Source organism: Salvelinus alpinus, chromosome 11 (assembly GCF_045679555.1).
Source record: "Salvelinus alpinus chromosome 11, SLU_Salpinus.1, whole genome shotgun sequence".
Classification (NCBI taxonomy): Eukaryota; Metazoa; Chordata; class Actinopteri; order Salmoniformes; family Salmonidae; genus Salvelinus; species Salvelinus alpinus.
The window spans coordinates 53,028,791-53,056,111 of NC_092096.1; the positions used below are offsets into that span (position 1 = coordinate 53,028,791).

At 43.0% G+C, this 27,321-nt stretch overlaps 1 protein-coding gene and 1 long non-coding RNA gene across 7 annotated transcripts in view; both read left to right on the forward strand.

Moving 5' to 3' along the window:
* clcn3 (chloride channel 3) overlaps positions 1 to 27,321 on the forward strand; it is a 67,711-nt gene that overhangs the window by 6,580 nt on the left and 33,810 nt on the right. For 4 of the 6 annotated variants that reach the window (XM_071333498.1, XM_071333502.1, XM_071333503.1 and 1 more), the window contains exon 2: positions 4,444 to 4,636. The exons of 1 other annotated variant lie outside the window; for it this stretch is intronic. In XM_071333498.1, the coding sequence (XP_071189599.1) occupies positions 4,471 to 4,636 (166 nt within the window). In that variant the 5' untranslated portion in view covers positions 4,444 to 4,470. Of the gene's footprint in view, positions 1 to 4,443; positions 4,637 to 25,921; positions 25,941 to 27,321 lie in introns of those variants that run through there. One more of the 6 variants, XM_071333505.1, reaches the window with a different exon arrangement.
* On the forward strand, positions 18,148 to 20,457 carry LOC139534392 (uncharacterized). Its single transcript, XR_011666939.1, has 3 exons — positions 18,148 to 18,635; positions 18,892 to 19,840; positions 20,047 to 20,457. It is a non-coding gene; the product is annotated as an uncharacterized lncRNA (long non-coding RNA).

A 27,321-nucleotide genomic window follows, 5' to 3' on the forward strand; every position in this document is an offset into this window, starting at 1 on the left:
AGACCAGGCTTGTGAAATGTAGGCTCTCTAGTCTCTGGTGCGTTTTCTCCTCCATAGACACCTAGGGATGTGCTGTTTAGGATTGGGGGGGGGTATGAGAAAATTATGCATGTCTGTCTCACATTGTAGTCGTCAAAGAGTTTTTATTTTTGTATTTAACCTTTATTTAACTAGGGAAGTTAGTTAAGAACAAATTCTTATTTACAATGACGGCCTACCCCGGCAAAACCCTAAACCGGACGACGTTGGGTCAATTGTGCGCCGCCCTATGGGACTCCCAATCACGGCCGGTTGTGATACAGCCTGGAATTGAACCAGGGTCTGTAGTGACGCCTCTAGCACTGAGATGCAGTGCCTTAGACGGCTGTGCCACTCGGGAGCCCTGCAAGATTCCTATACTTGAATGGAACATAAGCTGAAGTGACATCAGTGAGACTATCATGTCCTTTTGCTTTCATTGTTGAACGTTGATGAGTGTAAATGAAACGGGAGGAAGCCTAGAAGGGTTTTGACTCTATTTCTTCCTGTCATTATGAGCTCATGACTTGTGGGACTTCCATTTCTCTGTCGAGAGAGGATACTTATACTACACTATCCATGGACTCTGGGAGAATTCATAATCTTCCCATAAGAGTCAGTGACACCACTGCCAGACAGTCGAAAAAGTTATCAGAGCAGTAAATTCAATAGAGGATACGGCTTACAGTCAGTTATTCTAAAGTAAAGGAGTATATCAAACAATATCCCTGTATAATGGGTTCAGGCTCTCTGGCTGTAAGTTGGTGACTCATATATAGATGAAATCATTTGCTGCCTGCCATTTGATTTAGTACTGTTCACGTTAGGATTCATTTAGTTCTCATCATTCTGTGTCTGGATAGTAATGATGATGATGATACACGGTAATATTAAGTTACTCTACGTGATTCTGACATATCATTAGCTCAACCTGCTTCCATTTCATCTGGCATTTCATCTGGCATCTGGCACCGTGCTTCCACACGGTCCCGTGTGGCTCAGTTGGTAGAGCATGGCGCTTGCAACGCCAGGGTTGTGGGTTCATTCCCCACGGGGGGACCAGGATGAATATGTATGAACTTTCCAATTTGTAAGTCGCTCTGGATAAGAGCGTCTGCTAAATGACTTAAATGTAAATGTAATCTCATAGGCCTAGCTTCTTTTTTTTTATCACGTAGAAAAAGATCACCTGTTGCTAGGTAAGACCAGAAACCATTGTTAGAAGAATCATTAACCCGCTTATTCAGTCACATTGGCTAGCTAGTAGCTAGCAGGGAGTTTTCTGCCATTGAAATCCTCAGATGGGCCACCTAAGCATTAGCCTACAGTTGAAGTCGGAAGTTTACATACACTTAGGTTGGAGTCATTAAAACTCATTTTTCAACCACTCCACAAATTTCTTGTTAACAAACTATAGTTAACTATAATTTTAACTATAATTAACTATAATTATAATAACTATAATTTTGGCAAGTCAGTTAGGACATCTACTTTGTGCATGATACAAGCAATTTTCCCAACAATTGTTTACAGACAGATTATTTCACTTATAACTCACTGTATCACAGTTCCAGTGGATCAGACGTTTACATACACCAAGTTGACTGTGCCTTTAAACAGCTTGGAAAATTTCAGAAAATTATGTCATGGCTTTAGAAGCTTCTGATAGGCTAATTGACCATTTCAAACTCAGTGCCTCTTTGCTTGACATCATGGGAAAATCAAAAGAAATCAGCCAAAAGAAATCAGCCAAGACCTCAGAAACAAAATTGTAGACCTCCACAAGTCTGGTTCATCCTTGGGAGCAATTTCCAAACGCCTGAAGGTACTACGTTCATCTGTACAAACAATAGTAAGCAAGTATAAACACCATGGGACCACGCAGCTATCATACCGCTCAGGAAGGAGACGCGTTCTGTCTCCTAGAGATGAACGTACTTTGGTGAGAAAAGTGCAAATCAATCCCAGAACAACACCAAAGGACCTTGTGAAGATGCTAGAGGAAGCAGGTACAAATGTATCCATATCCACAGTAAAATGAGTCCTATATCGACATAACCTGAAAGGCCGCTCAGCAAGGAAGAAGTCACTGCTCCAAAACCCGCCATAAAAAAGCCAGACTATGGTTTGCAACTGCACATGGGGACAAAGATCGTACTTTTTGGAGAAATGTCCTCTGTTCTGAGGTAACAAAAATAGAACTGTTTGGCCATAATGACCATCATTATGTTTGGAGGAAAAAGGGGGAGGCTTGCAAGCCGAAGAACACCATCCCAACCGTGAAGCACGGGGGTGGCAGCATCATGTTGTGGGGGTGCTTTGCTGCAGGAGGAACTGGTGCACTTCACAAAATAGATTGCTTCATGAAAAAGGAAAATGATGTGGATATATTGAAGCAACATCTCAAGACATCAGTCAGGAAGTTAAAGCTTGGTCGCAAATGGGTCTTCCAAATGGACAATGACCCCAAGCATACTTCCAAAGTTGTGGCAAAATGGCTTAAGGACAACAATGTCAAGGTATTGGAGTGGCCATCACAAAGCCCTGACCTCAATCCTATAGAACATTTGTGGGCAGAACTGAAAAAGCGTGTGCGAGCAAGGAGGCTTACAAACCTGACTCAGTTACACCAGCTCTGTCAGGAGGAATGGGCCAAAATTCACCCAACTTATTGTGGGAATCTTGTGGAAGGCTACCTGAAACGTTTGATCCAAGTTAAACAATTTAATGGCAATGCTACCAAATACTAATTCAGTGTATGTAAACTTCTGACCCACTGGGAATGTGTTGAAAGAAATAAAAGCTGAAATAAATCATTCTCTCTACTATTATTCTGACATTTCACATTCTTGAAATAAAGTGGTGATCATAACTGACATAAAACAGGTCATTTTTACGAGGATTAAATGTCAGGAATTGTGAAAAACTGAGTTTTTAAATGTATTTGGCTAAGGTGTATATAAACCTCCGAAAATACATTTTCTGGATGAAGATATGCTTTCAGTGTTAACTTTAAACTATTAAAACCAAATATAAACTATGTAGAAAAGATAATGGACCTAATATATTTTCAAATAATATAATCTTTGAGAATTAACAATCACCAAAATAAAGCTGTCAAGGTGAATTGAAAATTCCAAATGCAGTGAATTTAGCAGTATAAATTTTTGTTATTATGTTTGAGCAAAAGAGCACAGCATTAGCAATGGCAAAATGCATAGAATTGCAAGAGCTTGGCTTTAAAACGGCTACATGTTTACTCAGCTGCATGGCAAAATGTGTAGATTTACAGGAATTTTACTTTAAAACTGCAAGAAAATATCTCTGGTCCATGGAAAAATTTGTAGAATTGCAGGAAATTGGCTTAAAAATGCAAAAAATGTGTCTACACCACCAAATTGGGGGCCTCTAAATTTCAGCCGCCACGCCCACCACCTAAGCCCCTTTTTGATCCAGAAAAAGCCCTGAGCTAGCCCATCTTTTCTGATCTAGCAAAGGTTTTGGTGTATCCCCCTTCCTCTATGTTTTTTTTTTTTTTTTTGCCCCTGCTGGTTTTGTTTGCCCCTGCTTCCACCAGGGGGGAAATAGTGAGGTTAGTGTGCTCTACTATTTTGTTCTAAATCAGCATCACTCTGTTCATCCTAATCCCCAAACTAAAAATAGACATAAACACTACTGGCTGGTTCTTCCCACACATAAATGGTTTGTATTTGTGTAATTTCCTAAAACGGATGCAGTAAAAATGTCCCATAGTCCTGATGGACTGGAGAGGTAAACAAAACGATTTCCAATAGGAATCAAAATCTCCTCCTGAGTGGGCACCAAACAGTCCAATTCCAAATTCAGACAGAGGTGTTGTGCAGGGTACAGGCTTATGATTCCAATCTAGCACACAATCAGACAACCAGACAGACAGAGGTATTGATTCACATTTTTCACAGCATGGGCCTGAGGATGTTCACCACCGGGGTCCTCCATCATCACAGTCCTCCATGCTGACAGAAGGGACACAGCTGATGAGTTTACTGCTACTGCTCTGTCACCTCCGTCTTCCTCTTTAGTGAAGTGTCTGGGTCTGACATCTCACACTCATCATGTGTCCTAATGACCCTCCTCCTTCCTTCCCTATCCCTTCTTCCGCCCTTCTTTCCATCCTCCATCACCAACCAGAAACGACCCTGCCGCAAGGCTGGTAACGACGTTCGGGAATCAGAACGAATCTGAAACGGAAACCTTACCCACAATTAATTCCGCCTTCTGGTTACAGCCAGGCTGGGCTGTGGACTTTCCTGTCTGCCTGAGTGTATGTGGCTGTGTGTGTTTTCCAGCAGCTCAAGTTCAACAGGGGCTACCACAGAAACAGCTACAACAGCATCTCCAGTGCCCAGCCCTGTGATCTGAGAGTGTGTTTGTGTTCCCACGCAGGGCACTGCCTGCGTAGCACGTAGCTAAATGGAGTCGGAGCAGCTCTTCAACAGGAAGGGCTACTACAGGAACAGCTACAACAGCATTGCCAGTGCCAGCAGCGACGAGGAGCTACTGGATGGCGCCGGAGTCGTCATGGACTTCCACACCTCCGAGGACGACAACCTTCTGGACGGAGACGCCACCTCCCCAGGTAGGCCCACTGCTAATTGCTGCCGACTACGCCATCAGACACCCATTATCACCCCCCATAGTGCTGGGCTGTTGACCCCAGGGGAGAGAGGCTCTGGCTGGGCTATTTTGGTCAGATGAAGAGGGTCTGTTCCAGGCCGGAAGCTGTGGGTCTATCCATGAATGGATGTTGTGAGCGGTGTTATTGTGAGCTTCCTATCCTGGCCTCCTTGCCAAATTTGCTGCATTGCTGATCCACCCACTCAATGCTGCCTCACCCACTTGGCCCCCTTGCTACCCTGTGATTTGCAGTGTTACCCCTGCTTTTGTGAGCCCTGCTGTTGATGCTCCCTGCTGCTTTCTGCCCCCGACACGTACCCATCAACCCTCCATCTATCCATGACACCCCATCCCAAACCACACCCTCCATCAGATGTCACCTGCCTGCCACCTCTTGACTTCAGTTCCGCTACCATTCATACCTGTCACCTCCATCCATAACCGTGATTGGTCGGGTTACCCTCCCAGCTGGCTGCCGCCATCTTGTTTTTGTGTTTGTTTTGTGCTTGCAGCCTCATTCATACTAGCCCGGTCCCAGATCATCCAGCATGTTTTTGTATGACAACAGCCATAGGAGCTGGCAAATACAGCACAAAGAAACAGATCTGGGACCAGACTATGTCCATTCCTGTAACCTTGTTTTGTTTTCTTATTTTCCCTGCAATCGCCATCCATGTACCTCATTCACTTCTCCATTCATGGTGCTTCAGTTCCTGTTTAGTTTGTGGTTGTGACTCGTGGCTTTACTCCTTGCAGGTTTTGTGGTTGTACTGCTTTTGACCTTTGCTGCTTTTCTAGGTGTGGCTTGTACCATGAGGCTTTGTGATTGGACACTTGAACTGCACACGTTGTGCTTTGTGGGTGTGGATTTGACTATTTACTGCTTTTTTAGTTGTGTATTGTAATATGCAGCTTTGTGATTGAACCCGTGCTTTGTAGGTGTGGCTGATGATATTCCACTCATCACTATGATGTAGACATAAAGGCATCCTTCACATTGTTCCTGTGCCAACTGATGCTCCCTGTCTTTCAGTCTTGTACCAATCACCTGTTCCTTTCACACCCCCCTCCCTGCTTCCCTGGCCCAGGGTACGCTGCTCTGTAATAGCAGGTGTCTCGTGTCTACACCTGCCACATCCTGCTTGTTTCCTGTTGCTGCCTGCTGGCCTGACGCTTGTGCTGCTGATTCATGTCTTGTAACCATAGTTACGCTGGCTTCTGCAGGCTCCTCTAGCTTGGCCTTCTTGTAGCTGATCAAAAGAGAAACAGCTCCATCATAACTCATAACTAATATGGTGTTTAATATGGCTAGTCGCTGTTTGCTGCAGCGACTGTGAATAGTAATTAGGGAAGCTTGCAGTATCTGAAGGTCTTTTGAAATGCTACTTAATCGGAACCTACTTAATACATTTATTTGTGTGTGTGGCAGAAACTCGCTCATGCTGTGGAAGAACTTCGTGCTTAACTCTTTGACACTTAAGTGAGTTTGAACTTATGTTTGTATGTGCATTGGTGTAAGAGAAGATTTACAAACGGATTGCCAGTACTAAAGTACATTTGTCAAACCATGGATGTAAGCAGCGCCCAAGGAAAGCCAAATAGAGAGAGCCTTTTGTCTGATTGAGTCTGATGGGACATAATAATAATCTAAAGTAGAGTTGTTCTTTTTCATTACCAGAGCTTTAAGTTGTGCTTAAGAGTGCCAAGAGAGTTCTTGACATTTCTACTCTCTGCTGCACAATCCTCTCCTTATCCTCCTCGTCTCTGGAGTTGTATACAAGCACAGAGCTCCTCGTGTGTGTGTGTGTGTGTGTGTGTGTGTGTGTGTGTGTGTGTGTGTGTGTGTGTGTGTGTGTGTGTGTGTGCGCGTGCCCCTGTGAATGCAGTACTATGAGTTGCTGAGTACAGGGCAAATTGTCTCAAATTAGGCTCATCTACTTTAAGGATTTTTTTCATTGGCAAGATTAGCAAATTTAGGCATGACATGCCAGCAACAAGCGCTGACACTACACAGCCAAGTATAACTGATCAAATGATGAAAGACAAGCATTGTAATTTTGGTTTCCATAAAGTGAGAGTGGAAGAGGTGAACAAATTATTGTTGTCTATTAACAATGGTCTGCCACCGTGGTCTGCCAACTTGGATGGAAAATTACTGAGGATAATAGCAGACGATATTGCCACTCCTATTTGCCATATCTTCAATCTAAGCCTACTAGAAAGTGTGTTCCCCCAGGCTTGGAGGGAAGCAAAAGTAATTCCGCTACCCAAGAATAGTAAAGACCCCTTTACTGGCTCAAATAGCCGACCAATCAGCTTGTTACCAACCCTTAGTGAACTTTTGAAAAAAATGGTGTTTGACCAGATACAATGCTATTTTACTGTATACAAATTGACAACAGACTTTCAGCACGCTTATGGAAGGACATTTAACAAGCACGGCACTTACACAAATGACTGATTGGTTGATAGAAATTGATGATAAAAGATTGTGGGAGCTGTTTTGTTTGACTTCAGTGCGGCTTTTGAAATGATTGATCATAGTCTGCTGATGGATAATCATATGTGTTATGGCTTTACACCCCCTGCTATATTGTGGATAAAGAGTTACCTGTATAACAGAACACAGATGGTTTTCTTTAATGGAAGCCTCTCCACCATAATCCAGGTATAATCAAGAATTCCCCAGGGCAGCTGTCAAGGCCCCTTAATTTTTTCAATCTTTACTAATGACATGCCACTAGCCTTGAGTAAAAACAGTGTGGCTATGTATGAGGATGACTCAAAACTATAAAAACTCAGCTACTACAGTGAGTGAAATCACTGCAACACTTAAAATAGAGCTGCAATTAGTTTCAGAATGAGTGGCTCGGAATAAGTTCGTCCTAAATATTTAAAAAACTAAATGCATTATATTTGGGACAAATCATTCACTAAACCCAGAACCTCAACTAAATCTTGTAATAAATCATGAGTAAATTGAGGTGACTAAACTGCTTGGATTAACCCTTGATTGTAAACTGTCATGGTGAAAACATGTTGATACAACAGTAGCTAAGATGGAGAGAAAATGCGCTACTCTGCCTTTTTAACAACCCTATCAACAACGCAGGTCCTACAGGTTTCTTGTTTTGTCGCACCTGGACTTCAGTCGTGTGGTCGGGTGCCACAGAGGGACACCTGACCACACAATTGGCTCAGAACAGTGCAGCACGGCTGGCCCTTAAATGTACACAGAGATCTAACATTAATAATATGCATGTAAATCTGGCTCAACGTGGAGGAGCGATTGACTTCATCACTACTTGTTTTTGTAAGAAATGTTGACATGCCACCAAAGGTCTCTTCACAATCCCCAAGTCAAGAACAGACTATGGGAGGTGCGCGGTACTACATAGAGACATGGTTACATGGAAGTCTATTCCACATTAGGTAACTGATGCAAGCAGTAGAATCAGACAAAAATACACCTTATGGAACAGCGGGGACTGTGAAGAGACACACACACAGGTACAGACCCACATACACATAAGACATGCACTCAACACACAAGTACACATTTTGTATTGTAGATATGTGATAATAGAGTAGTGGCCTGAGGTAACACACTTGTGTTGTGAAAAGTGTTATGAAAATGTAATGTCATGTAATATTTTTAATTGTATATAACTGCCTTATTGTTGCTGGACCCCAGGAAGAGTAGCTGTTGCAAAGGCAGCAGCTAATGGTGAGCCTTAATAAATACAAAGGCAAATATGTCTTGAGCTCAACTTCAGAAGTCAATAAAGATGTGTAAACATAGAGTGGACAGGCACTACTGCCAATACTGTACTAACACGCTATTATAGTATAATAATAATAATAATAATAATAGTAGTGGGACAATAACAGTGTCTTGAGTACAGAAGCCAAGACGGCCCACTTCAGGGCATGGTCCCATGACTAGCCTTCTTTACCACCCTGTGAATATTGGTATGTAGCCTCGCCTCTGTAGCCTGCCTGAGCGCCAGTCTGTTTCTGCTTATTTAATTAGCTGACTTGTTGACGTATTTCCGAGTAAGGCAATGAACGGATGTACAGTTGAAGTCGGAAGTTTACATACACCTTAGCCAAATACATTTAAACTCTGTTATTCACAATTCCTGACATTTAATCCTAGTAAAAATTCCCGGTCAGTTATGATCACCACTTTATTTTAAGAATGTGAAATTAATAGTAGAGAGAATGATTTATTTCAGCTTTTATTTCTTTCATCACATTCCCAGTGGGTCAGAAGTTTACATACACTCAATTAGTATTTGGTAGCATTGTCTTTAAATTGTTTAACTTGGGTCAAACATTTCAGGTAGCCTTCCACAAGCTTCCCACAATAAGTTGGGTGAATTTTGGCCCATTCCTCCTGACAGAGCTGGTGTAACTGAGTCAGGTTTGTAGGCCTCCTTGCTCGCACACGCTTTTTCAGTTCTGCCCACAAATGTTCTATAGGATTGAGGTCAGGGCTTTGTGATGGCCACTCCAATACCTTGACTTTGTTGTCCTTAACCCACATAATTTTCCTTCCTCATGAAGCCATCTATTTTGTGAAATGCACCAGTCCCTCCTGCAGCAAAGCACCCCCACAACATGATGCTGCCACCCCCGTGCTTCACGGTTGGGATGGTGTTCTTCGGCTTGCAAGCGTCCCCCTTTTTCCTCCAAACATAACGATGGTCATTATGGCCAAACAGTTCTATTTTTGTTTCATCAGACCAGAGAACATTTCTCCAAAAAGTACGATCTTTGTCCCCATGTGCAGTTGCAAACCGTAGTCTGGCTTTTTTATGGCGGTTTTGGAGCAGTGGCTTCTTCCTTGCTGAGCGGCCTTTCAGGTTTTGTCGATATAGGACTCATTTTACTGTGGATATAGATACATTTGTACCCGTTTCCTCCAGCATCTTCACAAGGTCCTTTGCTGTTGTTCTGGGATTGATTTGCACTTTTCGCACCAAAGTACGTTCATCTCTAGGAGACAGAACGCGTCTCCTTCCTGAGCGGTATGACGGTTGTGTGATCCCATGGTGTTTATACTTGCTTACTATTCTTTATACAGATGAACGTGGTACCTTCAGGCATTTGGAAATTGCTCCCAAGGATGAACCAGACTTGTGAAGGTCTACACATTTTTTTCTGAGGTCTTGGCTGATTTCTTTTGATTTTCCCATGATGTCAAGCAAAGAGGCACTGAGTTTGAAGGTAGGCCTTGAAATACATCCACAGGTACACCTCCAATTGACTCAAATGATGTCAACTAGCCTATCAGAAGCTTCTAAAGCCATGACATAATTTTCTGGAATTTTCCAAGCTGTTTAAAGGCACAGTCAACTTAGTGTATGTAAACGTCTGATCCACTGGAATTCTGATACAGTGAGTTATAAGTGAAATAATCTGTCTGTAAACAATTGTTGGAAAAAGTTGCTTGTGTCATGCACAAAGTAGATGTCCTAACTGACTTGCCAAAACTATAGTTTGTTAACAAGAAATTTGTGGAGTGGTTGAAAAATGAGTTTTAATGACTCCAACAATAGTGTACGTAAACTTCCGACTTCAACTGTAGCTGTTGAATGCAGATACGGCTGGTAAACCAGGTGAGTGAATCTAAATATTGTGTCATGTAGGCCTAGTGTAAAAGGCTCATAATGTCCTCATACTGCATTGATTAAGCCTTAGGGCAGGTGTAGAGTACATTTGTTCTTGCCAGGAGTCCTTACACCAAGCAATATGTATCTAGGAATGTTAAGATTGAAATTCTGCACCATGCTCTGTGCTCTTACCTATCATAACTTTACTTTGGAATATGTTGTTTAGTGTAAGTGCTGTGTGTCCTACACTTAAGGAGACCAGACAGAGGCAGAGCAGACCCGACATATTAATAATGAATGACCCAGTGAAGGCTAGCTGTATAGTAGTGCTCCAGTGAGGGTGACCAGGCTTTGTTCAGTGGGACACACAGAGAAGTGGGCCATTGTGTGCGTGTGTGTGTGCGTTTTGGCTGGTATTGGGTTACACATAAGGTCACTCTCAGTAATCTCTGTTCAATCAGTGGCCTCTAAGGTTGGGCGGTATCCAGATTTTCATATCGTCATACTGTCTTTCTCTCATCACAGAATTTACGGTTCTACTGGTATTACTGTTTTTTTGCGCTAAAAATGCTAAAAAAATAACTTTGGGTGTCTACCAAAATTCACACAAGTCCTAGTGGATTTTTATAGAAGCTGCTAGCTGAATATGCTAACAAGCACAAACGAAAATAAACTAATTGCAAAGACATGAAAACCCATCACAAGTTATACATAGAGTGCCTTCATAAAGTTCTCTCACACCTAGACCTTTTCCACTTTTTGTTGTGTTACAGCCTTAATTTAAAATGTATTAAGTTTAGATTTTTTTGTCACTGGCCTACACACAATACCCCAAAATGTCTATGTGTAATTATGTTTTTAGAAATGTTTACTCTTTAATTAAAAATTATAAGCTTTAATGTCTTGAGTCAAGTATTCAATCACTTTGCCTAAATAAATTCAGGAGTAAAAATGTGCTTAACAGGTCACATAATTATCAGGTATCAAGGTAAGACCCAGATGCAGACCGTGTCGAAGTAACAATGTTTATTACAGCAACAAGCAACGGCACAGGACGGCAGGCAGGCTCAGGCAAAGGTTGGTAATCCAGAGGGGGAGGAGGGGGCAAAGGTATAGGACGGCAGGCAGGCAGAGTGGTCAGGCGGATGGGTACAGGGTCAGGACAGGCAAGGGTCAAAAACCAGGAGGACGAGATAAGAGAGACTGGTGAAAAGCAGGAGCTGACACAAAAATACTGGTTGGCATGACAAACAAGACGAACTGGCAACAGACAAACAGAGAACACAGGTATAAATAAACAGGGGAAAATGGGTGACACCTGGAGGGGGGTGGAGACAATCACAAAGACAGGTGAAACAGATCAGGCTGTGACAATAATAAGTTGCATGGACTCACTGTGTGCAATAATAGTGTTTAACATGATTTTTGAACAACTACCTCATCTCTGTACCCCACACATACAACTACAGTGAGGAGAACAAGTATTTGATACACTGCCGATTTTGCAGGTTTTCCTACTTACAAAGCATGTAGAGGTCTGTAATTTTTATCATAGGTACACTTCAACTGTGAGAGACGGAATCTAAAACAAAAATCCTGAAAATCACATTGTATGATTTTTAAGTAATTAATTTGCATTTTATTGCATGACATAAGTATTTGATCACCTACCAACCAGTAAGAATTCCGGCTCTCACAGACCTGTTAGTTTTTCTTTAAGAAGCCCTCCTGTTCTCCACTCATTACCTGTATTAACTGCACTTGTTTGAACTCGTTACCTGTATAAAAGACACCTGTCCACACATTCAATCAAACAGACTCCAACCTCTCCACAATAGCCAAGACCAGAGAGCTGTGTAAGGACATCAGGGATACAATTGTAGACCTGCACAAGGCTGGGATGGGCTACAGGACAATAGGCAAGCAGCTTGGTGAGAAGGCAACAACTGTTGGCGCAATTATTAGAAAATGGAAGAAGTTCAAGATGACGGTCAATCACCCTCGGTCTGGGGCTCCATGCAAGATCTCACCTCGTGGGGCATCAATGATCATGAGGAAGGTGAGGGATCAGCCCAGAACTACACGGCAGGACCTGGTCAATGACCTGAAGAGAGCTGGGACCACAGTCTCAAAGAAAACCATTAGTAACACACTACGCCGTCATGGATTAAAATCCTGCAGCGCACGCAAGGTCCCCCTGCTCAAGCCAGCGCATGTCCAGGCCCGTCTGAAGTTTGCCAATGACCATCTGGATGATCCAGAGGAGGAATGGGAGAAGGTCATGTGATCTGATGAGACAAAAATAGAGCTTTTTGGTCTAAACTCCACTCGCCGTGTTTGGAGGAAAAAGAAGGATGAGTACAACCCCAAGAACACCATCCCAACCGTGAAGCATGGAGGTGGAAACATCATTCTTTGGGGATACTTTTCTGCAAAGGGGACAGGACGACTGCACCGTATTGAGGGGAGGATGGATGGGGCAATGTATCGCGAGATCTTGGCCAACAACCTCCTTCCCTCAGTAAGAGCATTGTAGATGGGTCGTGGCTGGGTCTTCCAGCATGACAACGACCCGAAACACACAGCCAGGGCAACTAAGGAGTGGCTCCGTAAGAAGCATCTCAAGGTCCTGGAGTGGCCTAGCCAGTCTCCAGACCTGAACCCAATAGAAAATCTTTGGAGGGAGCTGAAAGTCCGTATTGCCCAGCGACAGCCCCGAAACCTGAAGGATCTGGAGAAGGTCTGTATGGAGGAGTGGGCCAAAATCCCTGCTGCAGTGTGTGCAAACCTGGTCAAGAACTACAGGAAACGTATGATCTCTGTAATTGCAAACAAAGGTTTCTGTACCAAATATTAAGTTCTGCTTTTCTGATGTATCAAATACTTATGTCATGCAATAAAATGCAAATTAATTACTTAAAAATCATACAATGTGATTTTCAGGATTTTTGTTTTAGATTCCGTCTCTCACAGTTGAAGTGTACCTATGATAAAAATTACAGACCTCTACATGCTTTGTAAGTAGGAAAACCTGCAAAATCGGCAGTGTATCAAATACTTGTTCTCCCCACTGTATCTGTAAGGTCCCTCAGTCGAGCAGTGAATTTCAAACACATATTCAACCACAAATACCAAGGAGGTTTTCCAATGCCTCGCAAAGAAGGGCACCTATTGGTAGATGGGTAAAAAAAGCAGACATTAAATATCCCTTTGAGCATGGTGAAGTTATTAATTACACTCTGGATGGTATATCAACACACCCAGTCACTACAAAGATACAGGCGTCCTTCCTAAATCAGTTGCCGGAAAGGAAGTAAACCGCTTAGGGATTTCACCATAAGGCCAATAGTGACTTTAAAACAGTTGCAGAGTTTAATGGCTGTGATAGGAGAAAATGAGGATGGATCAACAACATTATTGTTACTCCACAACACTAACCTAATTGACATTTAGAAAAGAAGGAAGCCTGTACAGAATAAAATATTCTAAAACATGCATCCTGTTTACAATTAGGCAATAAAGTAAAACTGCAAAAATGTGGCAAAGAAATTTACTTTATGTACTGAATACAAACAATTATGTTTGGAGCAAATCCAACACATCACTGAGTACCACTCTTCATATTTTCAAGCATGGTGGTGGCTGCATCATGTTATGGGCATGCTTGTCATCGACAAGAACTGTGGAGTTTGTTTATGATAAAAATAAATGGAATGGAGCAAATCACCTGGTCCAGTCTCCTTTCCAACAAACATTGGGAGACAAATTCACCTTTCAGCAGGACAATAACCTCAAACACAAGGCCAAATATACTCAGGAGTTGCTTATCAAGACGACATTGAATGCCCCTGAGTAGCCTAGTTACAGTTTTTACTTAAATAGGCTTGACTATGGCAAGACTTGAAAATGGCTGTCAAAAAATTATGAATTACCAACTCCACAGCTTGAAGAATTAAAAACATTATAATGTGCAAATATTGTACAATCCAGGTGTGCAAAGCTATTATACCAGGGGTGTCAAACTCATTCCATGGAGGGTCTAGTGTCTTCAGGTTTTTGTTTTTTCCTTTCAATTAAGCCTTAGACAACAAGGTGTGGGGAGTTCTTTACTACACTGAACAATATATAAACGCAACATGCAACAATTTCAAAGTTTTTAGTGAGTTACAGTTAATTTAAGGAAATCAGTCAATTGAAATAAATAATTTAGTCCCTAATCTGTGGATTTTACATGACTGGGAATACAGATATGCATCTGTTGGTCACAGATACCTTTAAAACAAAAGGTAGGGGCGTGGATCAGAAAACCAGTCAGTATATGGTTTGACCATCATTTGCCTCATGTAGCGCGACACAGTTCCTTTGTATAGAGTTGTTCAGGCTGTTGATTGAGGCTTGTGGAATGTTGTCCACACTCCTCTTCAATGGCTGTTTCGAAGATGCTGGATATTTGCGGGAACTGGAACGCACTGTCGTACACATCAATCCAGAGCATCCCAAACATGCTCAATTGGTGACATGTCTGGTGAGTATTCAGGCCATGGAAGAACTGGGACATTTTCAGCTTCCAGGAATTGTGTAAAGATTCTTGCGACATGGGGCCTTGCATTATCATGCTGAAACATGAGGCGATGGCGGTGGATGAATGGCACGACAATGGGCCTCAGGATCTCGTCACGGTATCTCTGTGCATTGAAATTGCCATGGATAAAATACAATTGTGTTAGTTGTCCGTAGCTTATGCCTGCCCATACTATAACCCCACCGCCATCTTGGGGCACTCTGTTCACAACGTTGATATCAGTAAACTGTTTGCCCACACAATGCCATACACGCTGTCTGCCATATGCCAGGTACAGTTGAAACCATGATTCATCCGTGAAGAGCACACTTCTTCAGCATGCCAGTGGCCATCAAAGGTTCACATTTGCCTACTGAAAACTGTTACGACTCCAAACTGCAGTCAGGTCAAGACCCTAGTGAGGATGACGAGCACGCAGATGAGCTTCCCTAAGACGTTTTCTGACAGTTTGTGCAGAAATTATTTGGTTGTGCAAACCCACAGTTTCATCAGCTGACTGGTTGACTGGTCTCAGACGATCCAGCAGGTGAAGAAGCCAGATATTGAGGTCCTGTGCTGGTGTGGTTACACATGGTCTGCGGTTGTGAGGCCGGTTGGACGTACTGCCAAATTCTTTTTAAAAACCGCTGGAGGCGGCTTATGATAGAGAAATGAACATTTCAATTCTCTGATAACAACTCTGGTGGGCATTCCTGCAGTCAGCATGCCAATTGCACGCTCCCTCAAAACTTGAGACTTCTGTGGCATTGTGTTGTGTGACAAAACTGTACATTTTAGAGTGGCCTTTTATTGTCCTCAGCACAAGGTGCACCTGTGTAAGGATAATGCTGTTTAATCAACTTCTTGATATGCCACACCTGTCAGGTAGATGGGTTGTCTTGGCAAAAGAGAAAGGCTCACTAACAGAGATGTAAACAAATTTGTGCACAACATTTTTGAGAAATAAGCTTTTTGTGAGTATGGAACATTTCTGGGCTCTTTTTATTTCAGCTAATGATACATGGGACCAACACTTTACATGTTGCATTTATATTTTATGTTCAGTATAATTAGTGACCTTAATTCATCAATCAAGTACAAGGGAGGAGTGAAAACCCACAGACACTCAGTCTTCCATGGAATGAGTTTGAGACCTGTGTATTGGAGACTTAACCAGAAAAACTCACAACTGTAATTGCTGCCAAAGGTGATTCTAACATGTATTTACTCAGGGGTGTGAATACTTACACTGTATGTAAATGAGATATTTCTGTATTACATTTTCAATAAATTAGCAAACAATTCTAAAAACATGTTTGCACTTTGTCATTATGGGGTATTTTGTGTAGATGGGTGAAAGAAAAACATCTATTGAATCCATTTTTGAATTCAGGCTGTAACACAACAAAATGTGGAATAAGTGAAGCCTTTCTGCTGCTTTAGGCAATCTCAAAAAGCGGAACCCACAGTGAAACTAGAATAGTCCCAGTAAGCAAAAGGATGTTGAAAAGATGTCTAAAATACTTATTTTTCAGACGTTGATGTTAGGTTAAATTTAAGTTCTGATTGAATGGTAAAAATATCTATTTTCCGTACGTATTTTCCAGGACGTTGAAAAGGCATGAAAGACGTTGAAAAATACATATTTTACGGACGTTGAAATCAGATTCATTTTCGGTAATGAATGACAGTTGAAAATACTTATTTTCCAGACGTTGAAATTATGTATTTTCCGGACGTCGAAATCAGGTTTCATTTTTGGTTTTGAATGAAAGTTGAAAATACGTAATTTATAGATGACTATGTTTGGCTGGTCTAGACCTGACCAAATCTGAACCAAACATAGAAGTCTATGATAGGTTCAGATTTGGACCAGACCGGACCAAAAATCTATGTCCGTGGGTGTTGAAATCAAAGCAAACAGGTTCAGATTTGGTTCGTACCAGACCAAAATCCAATGTCAGTGGATGTGGAATTCAATACCGGTCTGGACTGAACAAAAAAAGACGTCCAAAAGGTGTCATCGTCGGTCCTGCTTCCTGAGGTATATCATATAGTGTTGCCTGAAATTGTATTTTATGAATGCCTACCATTTGTAAAACACCAAATAAAGCCGTCTGGATAGGACTATAAAAAGACGTCGGCTCATGCTTACTGGGGTTTAGCCTACCAAGTCAACCAGCAATGGAATTTTATGAATGCCCATCCATGTGGTAGGCCCATCGTTTTTAAAACAGGCGGTTGCATTGGCTTTGTGACGAATCAGTTTTGCTATTTAAGCCCTGAATTTCAGCTGCTCAACTTTTTAGGAGTTATCATGAGCCTATTTGCATTGTGTTTACACAGCAGGAAATGCAGAAGTATTTTTGTTGTTGCTATGATCAGCTTGAAATCGCTGATCATGAAAATGGGGTGAAACTCCTGGACAACAGTTGTTATAGTCCATTCCAAATTGTCCATTTTACGTTGACGTGATCTGTTTATGGAATATGTTGTAAACGTGACAGCGCATTTTTTTTTTTTGATTGGGCACCATTTAGTTAGGCTATTTGATCGGAGAAACCTGCATGATGTAAAAAGTGTCTGTCTCAATACATTGTCATACATTTTATCTCCAGCCTGTAGGCTACAGTAAAGGCAACATGCTATTTTTACTATATCCTGTATCTGCTACATGATTTATGTTAGATCATTTTTTGGACGGAATTTTGGTGGATCGCTGCAGCGGTGCGTCTGCAACAGCACCCTGGAGAGGAGCTCTGGAAATGGACAAGAAAAATGTTTTGCGCCCCTGCCTTTGACAAAGTGGGCACAGGGCGGCATCAGCGCTCACCTAAAAAGCCCATATGCCACTTGTTGAGAGAAATTGTCACTGTTTTTGGGCAGAATTATGTGAGGTTTTATATGTTGTTGGAGGTATGTCTTGGTCAGTTTAGCGTAGAAAATGCCGCCCTTGTCAATTTGCCGACATATGCGGCCGCCTAACGGTCTGTGTACACTAGCAGGCTGTAAAATTCCTCGTGCATCTTCGGCCGCCCAGAGTGGCACCCTTGTGGCGGTGCTGGCAGCATATAGCAGCAGTTCGGTTGTGCATCAATAATTCAGTACAGTCCATCAAGAATTCAGCATTTTGTATAAGGTCTGGTTATTAAATGGGTAAATAGTTTAATTTATTCTACATTTCATTTATTTATTCACAGATAAATAGTAATATGCTCTTAACCGCTCTGGTGACAAACTTTGCTGCCCTGTTTCCAATCGTCAACATGGCTGGGAGAACCTATTGAAGTAAGTAAATACATTTTGAAAATGTAAAAATAATGACGTATTCTTAGCTAACTAGCTACAGTGGAGGCTAACTCAGATGAGCTGCTAACGTAGCTAGCTAGCTATCTAGACAACTGTACATACTGTACAGCTAGTTAGCTAAGTTAATTAAATATCACCAGCTACCTAACTTCATATTAGCTAGCTATTGTGATGTATTTATCATTGTAAAAAACAAACTTCAAATGCATTTGTAGGAAGCTAGCTAAGGATAGCAGCTCCAACTGAATAGGGCAGGTACTTTTGTGTAGTTCCAGTCCCTAGAAAGAAGTGAGGACAGAGATGATAATAGTACCATAATATTCAGTGCTGTCTAATTGGAGTATAAGGAAGTCTGTTTTTTGTGATGTTTTCTGTCCTCAGCTACAGAGAGCTATGAACGCCTGTTGTATGCAGATGAAGAGGTCCCAATGAAGAGCGGTGGTTCTCAGTCCAGGTCCTGGGGACTCAAAGTGGTGCACATTTTTGTTTTTGCCTTAGCACTACACAGCTGATTCAAATGATCAACTCATCATCAAGCTTCAAACAGTATTTAAGTATTCATTTTTGATGGCATCCTTGATGTGATCCTTCTGTTGTCACATTCTACACATGCATCTATCTATTCAATGTTATCATGATTTGTTATAAGAGATATTATACTTTCAGTAATCCACAATGACCTGGTGATGTAAAAGTCTAATAATGACATTATCTTCCATATTCCTACAGATACCTTGCAACTGGAGATTCCTCCAAAACGATTCCCTACAGTTACCGTATAGGGCACTGCACGATTGGGTGGCCAGGGCCACCTTGGACTGCCTCGTGGGGAAATTCAGGTGTGTGTGAAGGCTACCTGTGTCCTGCATAACTTCATGAGGATGGACACAAGGACCAGGAGGGGACCTGCAGCTTGCCGCCGTGTGCCAGAGGAGAGGTCTGCTGCTTTGCAGGATGTTGCAAGGATGGGGGCCAACAATGCAGCACTGGAGGCAATCCGTGTGGGAAGGCCTTTACCTCCTACTTCCCTGGCAACACCATATACCACACTATGCACAACCAAAGGGTCTTTTAAGAGCCACCCACCTTGCAATAAGAGTATTGTTCCATTTACTTAGGTATGTCAACTGCAGTTATGATTTATACTTCTTAGGTGAGGGTGCCGTTCAGGTAAAATTATAAATAAATAAAAATGTTTACCTTATTTAACGGTGCTGTTCAGGTAAGGGTGATGTCTGTACATAAACAAAACAGGCTCTTTTAAGAGTCACCCATATTGAAAAAAATGTGAACAGTAAGACACCCTACAACCCACACAGTTGTGTATCAATCTGATTGATGGATTGTATTGTGCAGTAAGCAGGCTCAGGTGTATAACTGGCTCCTTCCACCTTCAAAGAATAGGCAAGAGGACCAACCATGGAGAATAGTAAGACACACCATTATTTATATTTAAGTAACTACGCTATATCGTTTGTCCTCGTGTGTCTGCATGTTTTTCAGTATAAAGTACTCTGCAGCCACACACAGATTCCTGTTGAACACTGTCTCTTTAACTACCTTGTTTTCTCAATAACAATTTCGACCCCTTCTCCCTAAATCCTCTAGGTTAGATCAGCTGTGTCGGTGAACCACTCCCGCTTCTGAACTGCCTGACACATAGAGGGCACAGCATGAGGTGAGAGGTCACTTGGTCGTGTCAACAGGCAGTATTATTAAAGAGATGCTTTACATTGAAATACAGATGGAGATGTAGTTGTCCCAGAGTTAATGATCCAAGGTCAGTTTTGCATTTCACCCAATGATTGTGATGACTGACAGTGTTAGAATTGAAAGAAAACACAAGGCTTAATCATGCTATCTCCATCTGTCTCTCTTCTGCAGGTATGTTTTACTGTGAGAGAGGATGCCAACCCCCAGTCCCGTCATCGCCGATCTAAGATAACCCTCTGGCCAACTGGGGGCCCAAGAATGGTTAGGAGACACTGTTAGAGACACTTATGTAATTGTGATGACCTGAAAGAATAGGAAGTTTGGTAGCACAGTAATTCATTAATCATATGCTGTCTTCCCTGCTCCTCCGTTCTTATCTTGTTCCCTTTCTGTCTATTACACTTTTTCTCACGCCTCTCCCCACCTCATCTTTCTTCCTCTGTTTTTATAATGCCCACCAGATGTGCATTGAATTACAGATTGAACTTATATTTATACTATTTAATAATATTACGTATTTATAACTTGGATGATGAACTTCTTTCAACTTCTTTCAATAAAGCTATTCATACCTGAATCGCACCTTTATTTGCAAAGGTAGTGTACATGATCAGTGAATATATATATATATATATATTCAATGTACAGGATATGTGGGAAACTGATGCTTGGTAATAACTACACTACCGTTCAAAAGTTTGGGGTAACTTAGAAATGTCATTGTTTTCCATAAAAACATACATGAAATGAGTTGCAAAATGAATAGGAAATACAGTGTAGTCAAGATGTTGACAAGGTTATAAATGTTTTTTTTTTTTAAATTGACATAATAATTGTGTCCTTCGAACTTTGCTTTCATCAAAGAATCCTTCATTTGCAGCAATTACAGCCTTGCAGACCTTTGGCATTCTAGTTGTCAATTTGTTGAGGTAATCTGAAGAGATTTCACCCCATGCTTCCTGAAGCACATCCCACAAGTTGGATTGGCTTGATGGGCACTTCTTACGTACCGGTGAAGCTGCTCCCACAACAGCTCAATAGGGTTGAGATCCGGTGACTGTGCTGGCCACTCCATTATAGACAGAATACCAGCTGACTGCTTCTTCCCTAAATAGTTCTTGCATAGTTTGGAGCTGTGCTTTGGATCATTGTCCTGTTGTAAGAGTAAATTGGCTCCAATTAAGCGCCTTCCACGGGGTATGTCATGGCGTTGCAAAATGAAGTGATTGCCGTCCTTCTTCAAGATCCCTTTCACCCTGTACAAATCTCCCACTTTACCACCACCAAAGCACCCCCAAACTATCACATTGCCTCCACCATGCTTGACAGATGGCATCAAGCACTCCTCCAGCATCTTTTCATTTTTTCTGCGTCTCACGAATGTTCTTCTTTGTGATCCGAACACCTCAAACTTAGATTTGTCTATCCATAACACTTTTTCCAATCTTGCTCTGTCCAGTGTCTGTGTTCTTTTGCCCATCTTAATTAAAAAAATGTATTGGCCAGTCTGAGATCTGGCTTTTTCTTTGCAACTCTGCCTAGATTGCCAGCATCTCGGAGTCGCCTCTTCGCTGTTGACGTTGAGACTGGCGTTTTGCGGGTACTCTTTAATGAAGCTGCCAGTTGAGGACTTGTGAGGCGTCTGTTTCTCAAACTAGACACTCTAATGTATTTGTCCTCTAGCTCAGTTGTGCACCGGGGCCTCCCACTCATCTTTCTATTTTGGTTAGAGACAGTTTGCGCTGTTCTGTGAAGGGAGTAGTACACAGCGTTGTACGAGATCTTCAGTTTCTTGGCAATTTCTTGCATGGAATAGCCTTCATTTCTCAGAACAAGAATAGACTGACGAGTTTCAGAAGAAAGTTATTTGTTTCTGGACATTTTGAGCCTGTAATCGAACCCACAAATGCTGACGCTCCAGATACTCGACTAGTCTAAAGAAGGCCAGTTTTAGTGCTTCTTTAATCAGGGCACCAGTTTTCAGCTGTGCTAACATAATTGCAAAAGGGTTTTCTAACGATCAATTAGCCTTTTAAAATGATAAACTTGGATGAGCTAACACAACGTGCCATTGAAACACAGGAGTGATGGTTGCTGATAATGGGCCTCTGTACGCCTATGTAGATATTCCATTAAAAATCAGCCGTTTCCAGCTACAATAGTCATTTACAGCATTAACAATGTCTACACTGTATTTCTGATCAATTTGATGTTATTGTAATGGACAAAAAAATGTGCTTTTCTTTCAAAAACAAGGACATTTCTAAGTGACCCCAAACTTTTGAACAGTAGTGTATGGACTGGCATCCTTGGCATAATCAGGTTATATTATTTTCTACTCAACCCATAGGCTTTATTGATGCCATTCAGACTGTCTTGAAGTCAATACAACCGGCTATGATATTTGAGGTTCATAGCTAGGTTCATACACTACGTCCCCAATCTGTGAGCTTGTGTGGCCTACCACTTTATGGCTGAGCCGTAGTTTCTCCTAGACCTTTCCACTTCACAATAACAGCACTTACATTGATCGGGGCAGCTCTAGCAGGGCAGAAATTTGATGAAATGACTTGTTGGAAAGGTGGCATCCTACGACGGTGCCACATTGAAAGTCACTGAGCTCTTCAGTAAGGCCATTCTACTGTCAGTATTTGTCTATGGAGATTGCATGGCTCTGTGCTCGATTTTATACACCTGTCAGCAACCGGTGTGGCTGAAATAGCCGAATCCACTAATTTGAAGGGGTGTCCACGTACTTTTGTATATAAAGTGTATTTACAAACAAATACGTGACTGGCTCAACTGTTCTGGGGAACTACTGTAAGCTTCATAATATAAAATAATGTGATAGGTGAAATGAAGAATGCAATCTTTTTTTCTCCTAACGTTTTGCACGAGTTCATTGCAGGTATATACTTAAAAAGTAGCTACAAATATACTTAAATGTTTTGAAAAACTTTAAAGAAATAGTTTCAACGATATTGGCGGTATTGAAAAACCATCACGTTGTCAGGTATCAAGGTAAGACTCAAGTGCAGACTGTGTGAAGTAACAATGTTTATTGTAACAACAGGGGCAGGAAAACGACAGGTCTAGGCAGGCAGGGGTCGATAGTCCAGAGGTGGAGCAAAGGTGCAGGCAGGGTCAGGGGTGCCGGTGATGAGGGCCGGGTCCAAGATGTCTTTAGCGGGAACTCAGCACCTCTCCTGTGGGACATAGCCCTCCCAGTCAACCAGGTACTGGAAACCCCTGCCCTGTGGTCGAACCCTCAGGAGGCGTCTCACCGTGTACGCTGGCTGGCCATCGATGGCACGGGGGGGAGGGATGGGCCTAGAAACAGTCAAGGGGCAGTCAGACATGGTTTTGACTCTAGACACAGAATAAGTTGGAAAAATACGAAGGGTACGGGGCAACAGAGGACAAACGGCAAAGGAGCTAATGATCTTGGAACCGGGGTGAAGGTCTCGGCTTCCGGGTGTGTAGCCGCGGCACAATAGCGGCGTGCCAGCGCCTCAGGCTTGACCTTCTTGGATACCGGTCAGTACTGCGGAAGCGAAGTGGCACGGGTCTTACTGAACCCCTCCCGGTGGTCCTGGTACTCTGCGGAGCTGGCGGAGGGGTCCGGGGCAATTTCCAAGCCCCCAGGAAGACGCCCCGGTGCAGGCAGAGCTGACTTCAGGCAATGAGTGTTGCAGGACAGGCTCCAGGCCACGATGGCACCAGTAGCCCAGTCAATGGAGGGATTGTGTCGCTGGAGCCCAGAGAATCCCAATACCACAGGAACCTGCAGAGATTCAACCAGCAGGAATTGGATCGTCTCACTGTGGTTCCCCGACACTCGTAGGTTGACGGTGGTGGTCTGGTGGGTGACCCAGCATATAGAGCGCCCGTCCAGCGCTCTAACACCCATGGGAATGGAGAGGGGTTGAGTGGGGATGCCCAGCTCGGACACCAGGGTAACTTCCATGAGACTCACTTCGGCCCCCGAGTCGATAAGTACCTGGAGAGACTTGGACTGGTCGCCACACAGCAGGGTGGCATGGAGAAGGGGGCGAGTAAGGGGAGAGGAACAATTATCTTTAAGACCCACCAGTGTACTCACTTCAACGAATGAGCTAGGTCTCTTGATGATACTGTAGACACAAAATGACCGGCAGTACTGCAATACAGACAATTCTGGGTCTCAAGTCTGTGTACGCGTTGCAGCTCGGGAAGAGGTGAATCGGCAGTCTCCTGAGGCTCTTGGAGGGACTCGGGGAAGCTTGGATCCTCTCGGGGACGTAGACGCCGGGGACTTCCGGAGTTCATCAGCTGCAAGGTGGGATCCCTGAGTGAGTGATTAGGACCGCAATCGGACCTCTTCTCCCTTCCACGTTCCCGTAGCTGACCATCGATCTGGATGGTTAAAGCGATGAGTGAGTCAAGATCTGTCGGTAGTTCTCGGGCCGCCAGCTCATCCTTTACCTCCTACAATAATCCATGCAGGAATGTGTCAAACAGCGCTTCCGGGTTCCAGGTATCCTGGGTTCCTGCTAGCGTACGGAACTCCACCGCATAGTCTGCCACACTGAAGGTGTCCTGCCGAAGCTGGAGTAACTTCCGGGCAGCTTCTCTCCCGAACACCGGAGCCTCAAACTTCTCACCTCCGCCACGAATACCTCCAGACTGAGGCAGACGGCGGATTGTTGCTCCCACACTGCCGTGGCCCAGGCGAGTGCCCTCCCAGACATCAGCTTAATAATGTACGCTATCTTCAAGCGGTCCGAGTGGAACGAAGAAGGCTGCAGCTCGAAAACGAGGGAGCACTGGGAGAGAAAGGCCCAGCAGATTCTGGAATCTCCATCGTAGCGCTCCGGGGAGGTAACGGGGGTTCCCGGGAAACAGGGGTGATAGTGCTGCTACCAGCTGGGTTACAGAGGGGCTGGGAGGTTACCGTCGTGGTAGGCTGCCTAGTAGGCAACCCCCGGAATTGCTCCCGCAATGCCTTCCATCAGACCGCGAAGCAAATCCTTGTGCCTACCAATGGTGGCTCCTTGGGAGGAGATGGCGTTGTGGAGCTGGTCCAAGTCTGCTGGGTCAGTCATGGCCAGTTCGTGCTATCAGGTATCAAGGTAAGACCCAAGTGTAGACTGTGTGATGTAACAATGTTTATTGTAACAACAGGTGCAGGCAAACGACAGGTCAAGGCAGGCAGGGGTCGATAATTCAGAGTAGGAGCAAAGGTACAAGATGGCAGGCAGGCTCAGGGTCAAGGACAGACAGAGTTCAGTAATCCAGAGGTGGAGCAAAGGTACAGGACGGCAGGCAGGCAGGCCCTGGGTCAGGGAAGGCAAGGCAGAGTGGTCAGGTGGCGGGTACAGGGTCAGGACAGGCAAGGGTCAAAAATCAGGAGGACGAGAAAAGAGAGGCTGGGAAAAGACAGGAGCTGACAGGACAAAAGCTGGTAAGCTTGACAAACAAGACAAACTGGTACAGACAGACAGAAAAAACTTGCAATAGGCCATTCCACTGTGGTTCATATACACACGCCTACATGTTAAATAGGAACTGGGCGAAGACATGCCCAGGGGAGTGAAGGGACAAATTCCCATGAACCAGTTTGGCAGCTTGCTGTCCAATCAGCATAAGCCTGGTGACAGTCCAGGAAGTGTAAATACCTGTATCTGTCAGTATCCCTCCCGTAAGATTGACTTTACACTACAGTACACAGTGTTTGCATGTTAGCCTGACTGTCTGTCTGCCTGTCAGTTAGTCTGCTTGGTGCTATTTATATGCACTGTGTGTTGGGGCTGGTGGTGGTGTACAGGCAGCTGTGGGAATGTTCTGTAGTGGCACAGAATGGAACTACCTGAACCAGGCTTAGAATAGAGGAATGGGACATATTGGAATTAAAAACTGTGGAATTAAAACATCACTGGTTCTAGTTCTAGATTTGTAGAACCCTGGTGCTATGTTAATTGGGTACTCTGTTGAACAGTCTGCTGGATTTAATTCCACACTCCAGATGGGTGACATCATCACCTGTGCCATCGTCACCTAGCAACAGGAGCAGTGCTGAAAGCCAGGTAGGGGCTTCGTTGGTTGGTTTGATGGTGCCAACACCAAAGGATACTTCGGGATTTTGGCAATGAGGCCCTTTATCATCTTCCCCAGAGTCAGATGAACTCATGGATACCATTTGTATGTATGCAGTATGAAGGAAGTTGGAGGTAGTTTTGTGAGCCAATGCTTTTTAGCATTAGCGCAATGACTGGAAGTATGGGTATCTGCTAGCATGCTACCACAATGACTTGAAGACCTATAGGTATCTGCTAGTTTCAGTCATTGCAACAGATACCCATAGTTTTCCAGTCATTGCAGCAGATACCCATAGAATTCCAGTCATTGCAGCAGATACTCATAAGTTTCCAGTCATTGCGCTAATGCTAGTTAGCATCTTCCTTTCAAACTGCACACAGAGACATAAAAATGGTATCCATGAGTTCAACTGACTCTGGGGAAGTAGATGAAGGGCCTCATTGCCAAGAACCCGAAGTATCCCTTTAATAATAACAAGTGGTAGTGTGAATATACATTACATGTGCAGCGCTCTAGTGACTGAATTGATACAGTTGTTGCATTATTGAAGTGTGACAGTTTCACACACGTGTACGCCAGTGTCGGTCAGTGTCGTTTATGATGAGGGAGGACGATTTTTTTTCATGAGCATGGCCTTATTTCTATTACAGCATTCACCCAGTTCAATGTAACATTTATAGTTTAGGCTACTACATGATACTTGAATTTCCCCTATACCCATCATGAGGTTGCTTCAAATCAAATTTGATTTGTCACATGCGCCAAATACAAAAGGTGTAGACCTTACAGTGAAATGCTTACATACAAGCCCCTAACCAACAATGCAGTTCAAGAAATAGAGTTAAGAAAGTATTTACTAAATAAATTTGTGAAAATGAATATTTAAATCATAAAGTATCAAGAAAATTACATAACAATAACGAAGTCGGAAGTTTACATACACTTAGGTTGGAGTCATTAAAACTTGTTTTTCAACCACTCCACAAATGTCTTGTTAACAAACTATATTTTTTTTTTACTTTGTGCATGACACAAGTAATTTTTCCAACAATTGTTTACAGACAGATTATTTCACTTATAATTCACTGTATCACAATTCCAGTGGGTCAGAAGTTTACATACACTAAGTTGACTGTGCCTTTAAACAGCTTGGAAATTTTCAGAAAATTATGTTATGGCTTTAGAAGCTTCTGATTGACTCGAATTATGTAAATTAGCCTATTGGAGGTGTACCTGTGGATGTATTTCAAGGCCTACCTTCAACTCAGTGCCTCTTTGCTTGACATCATGGGAAAATCAAAAGAAATCAGCCACGACCTCAGAAAAAAATGGTTCATCCTTGGGCGCAATTTCCAAATGCCTGAAGGT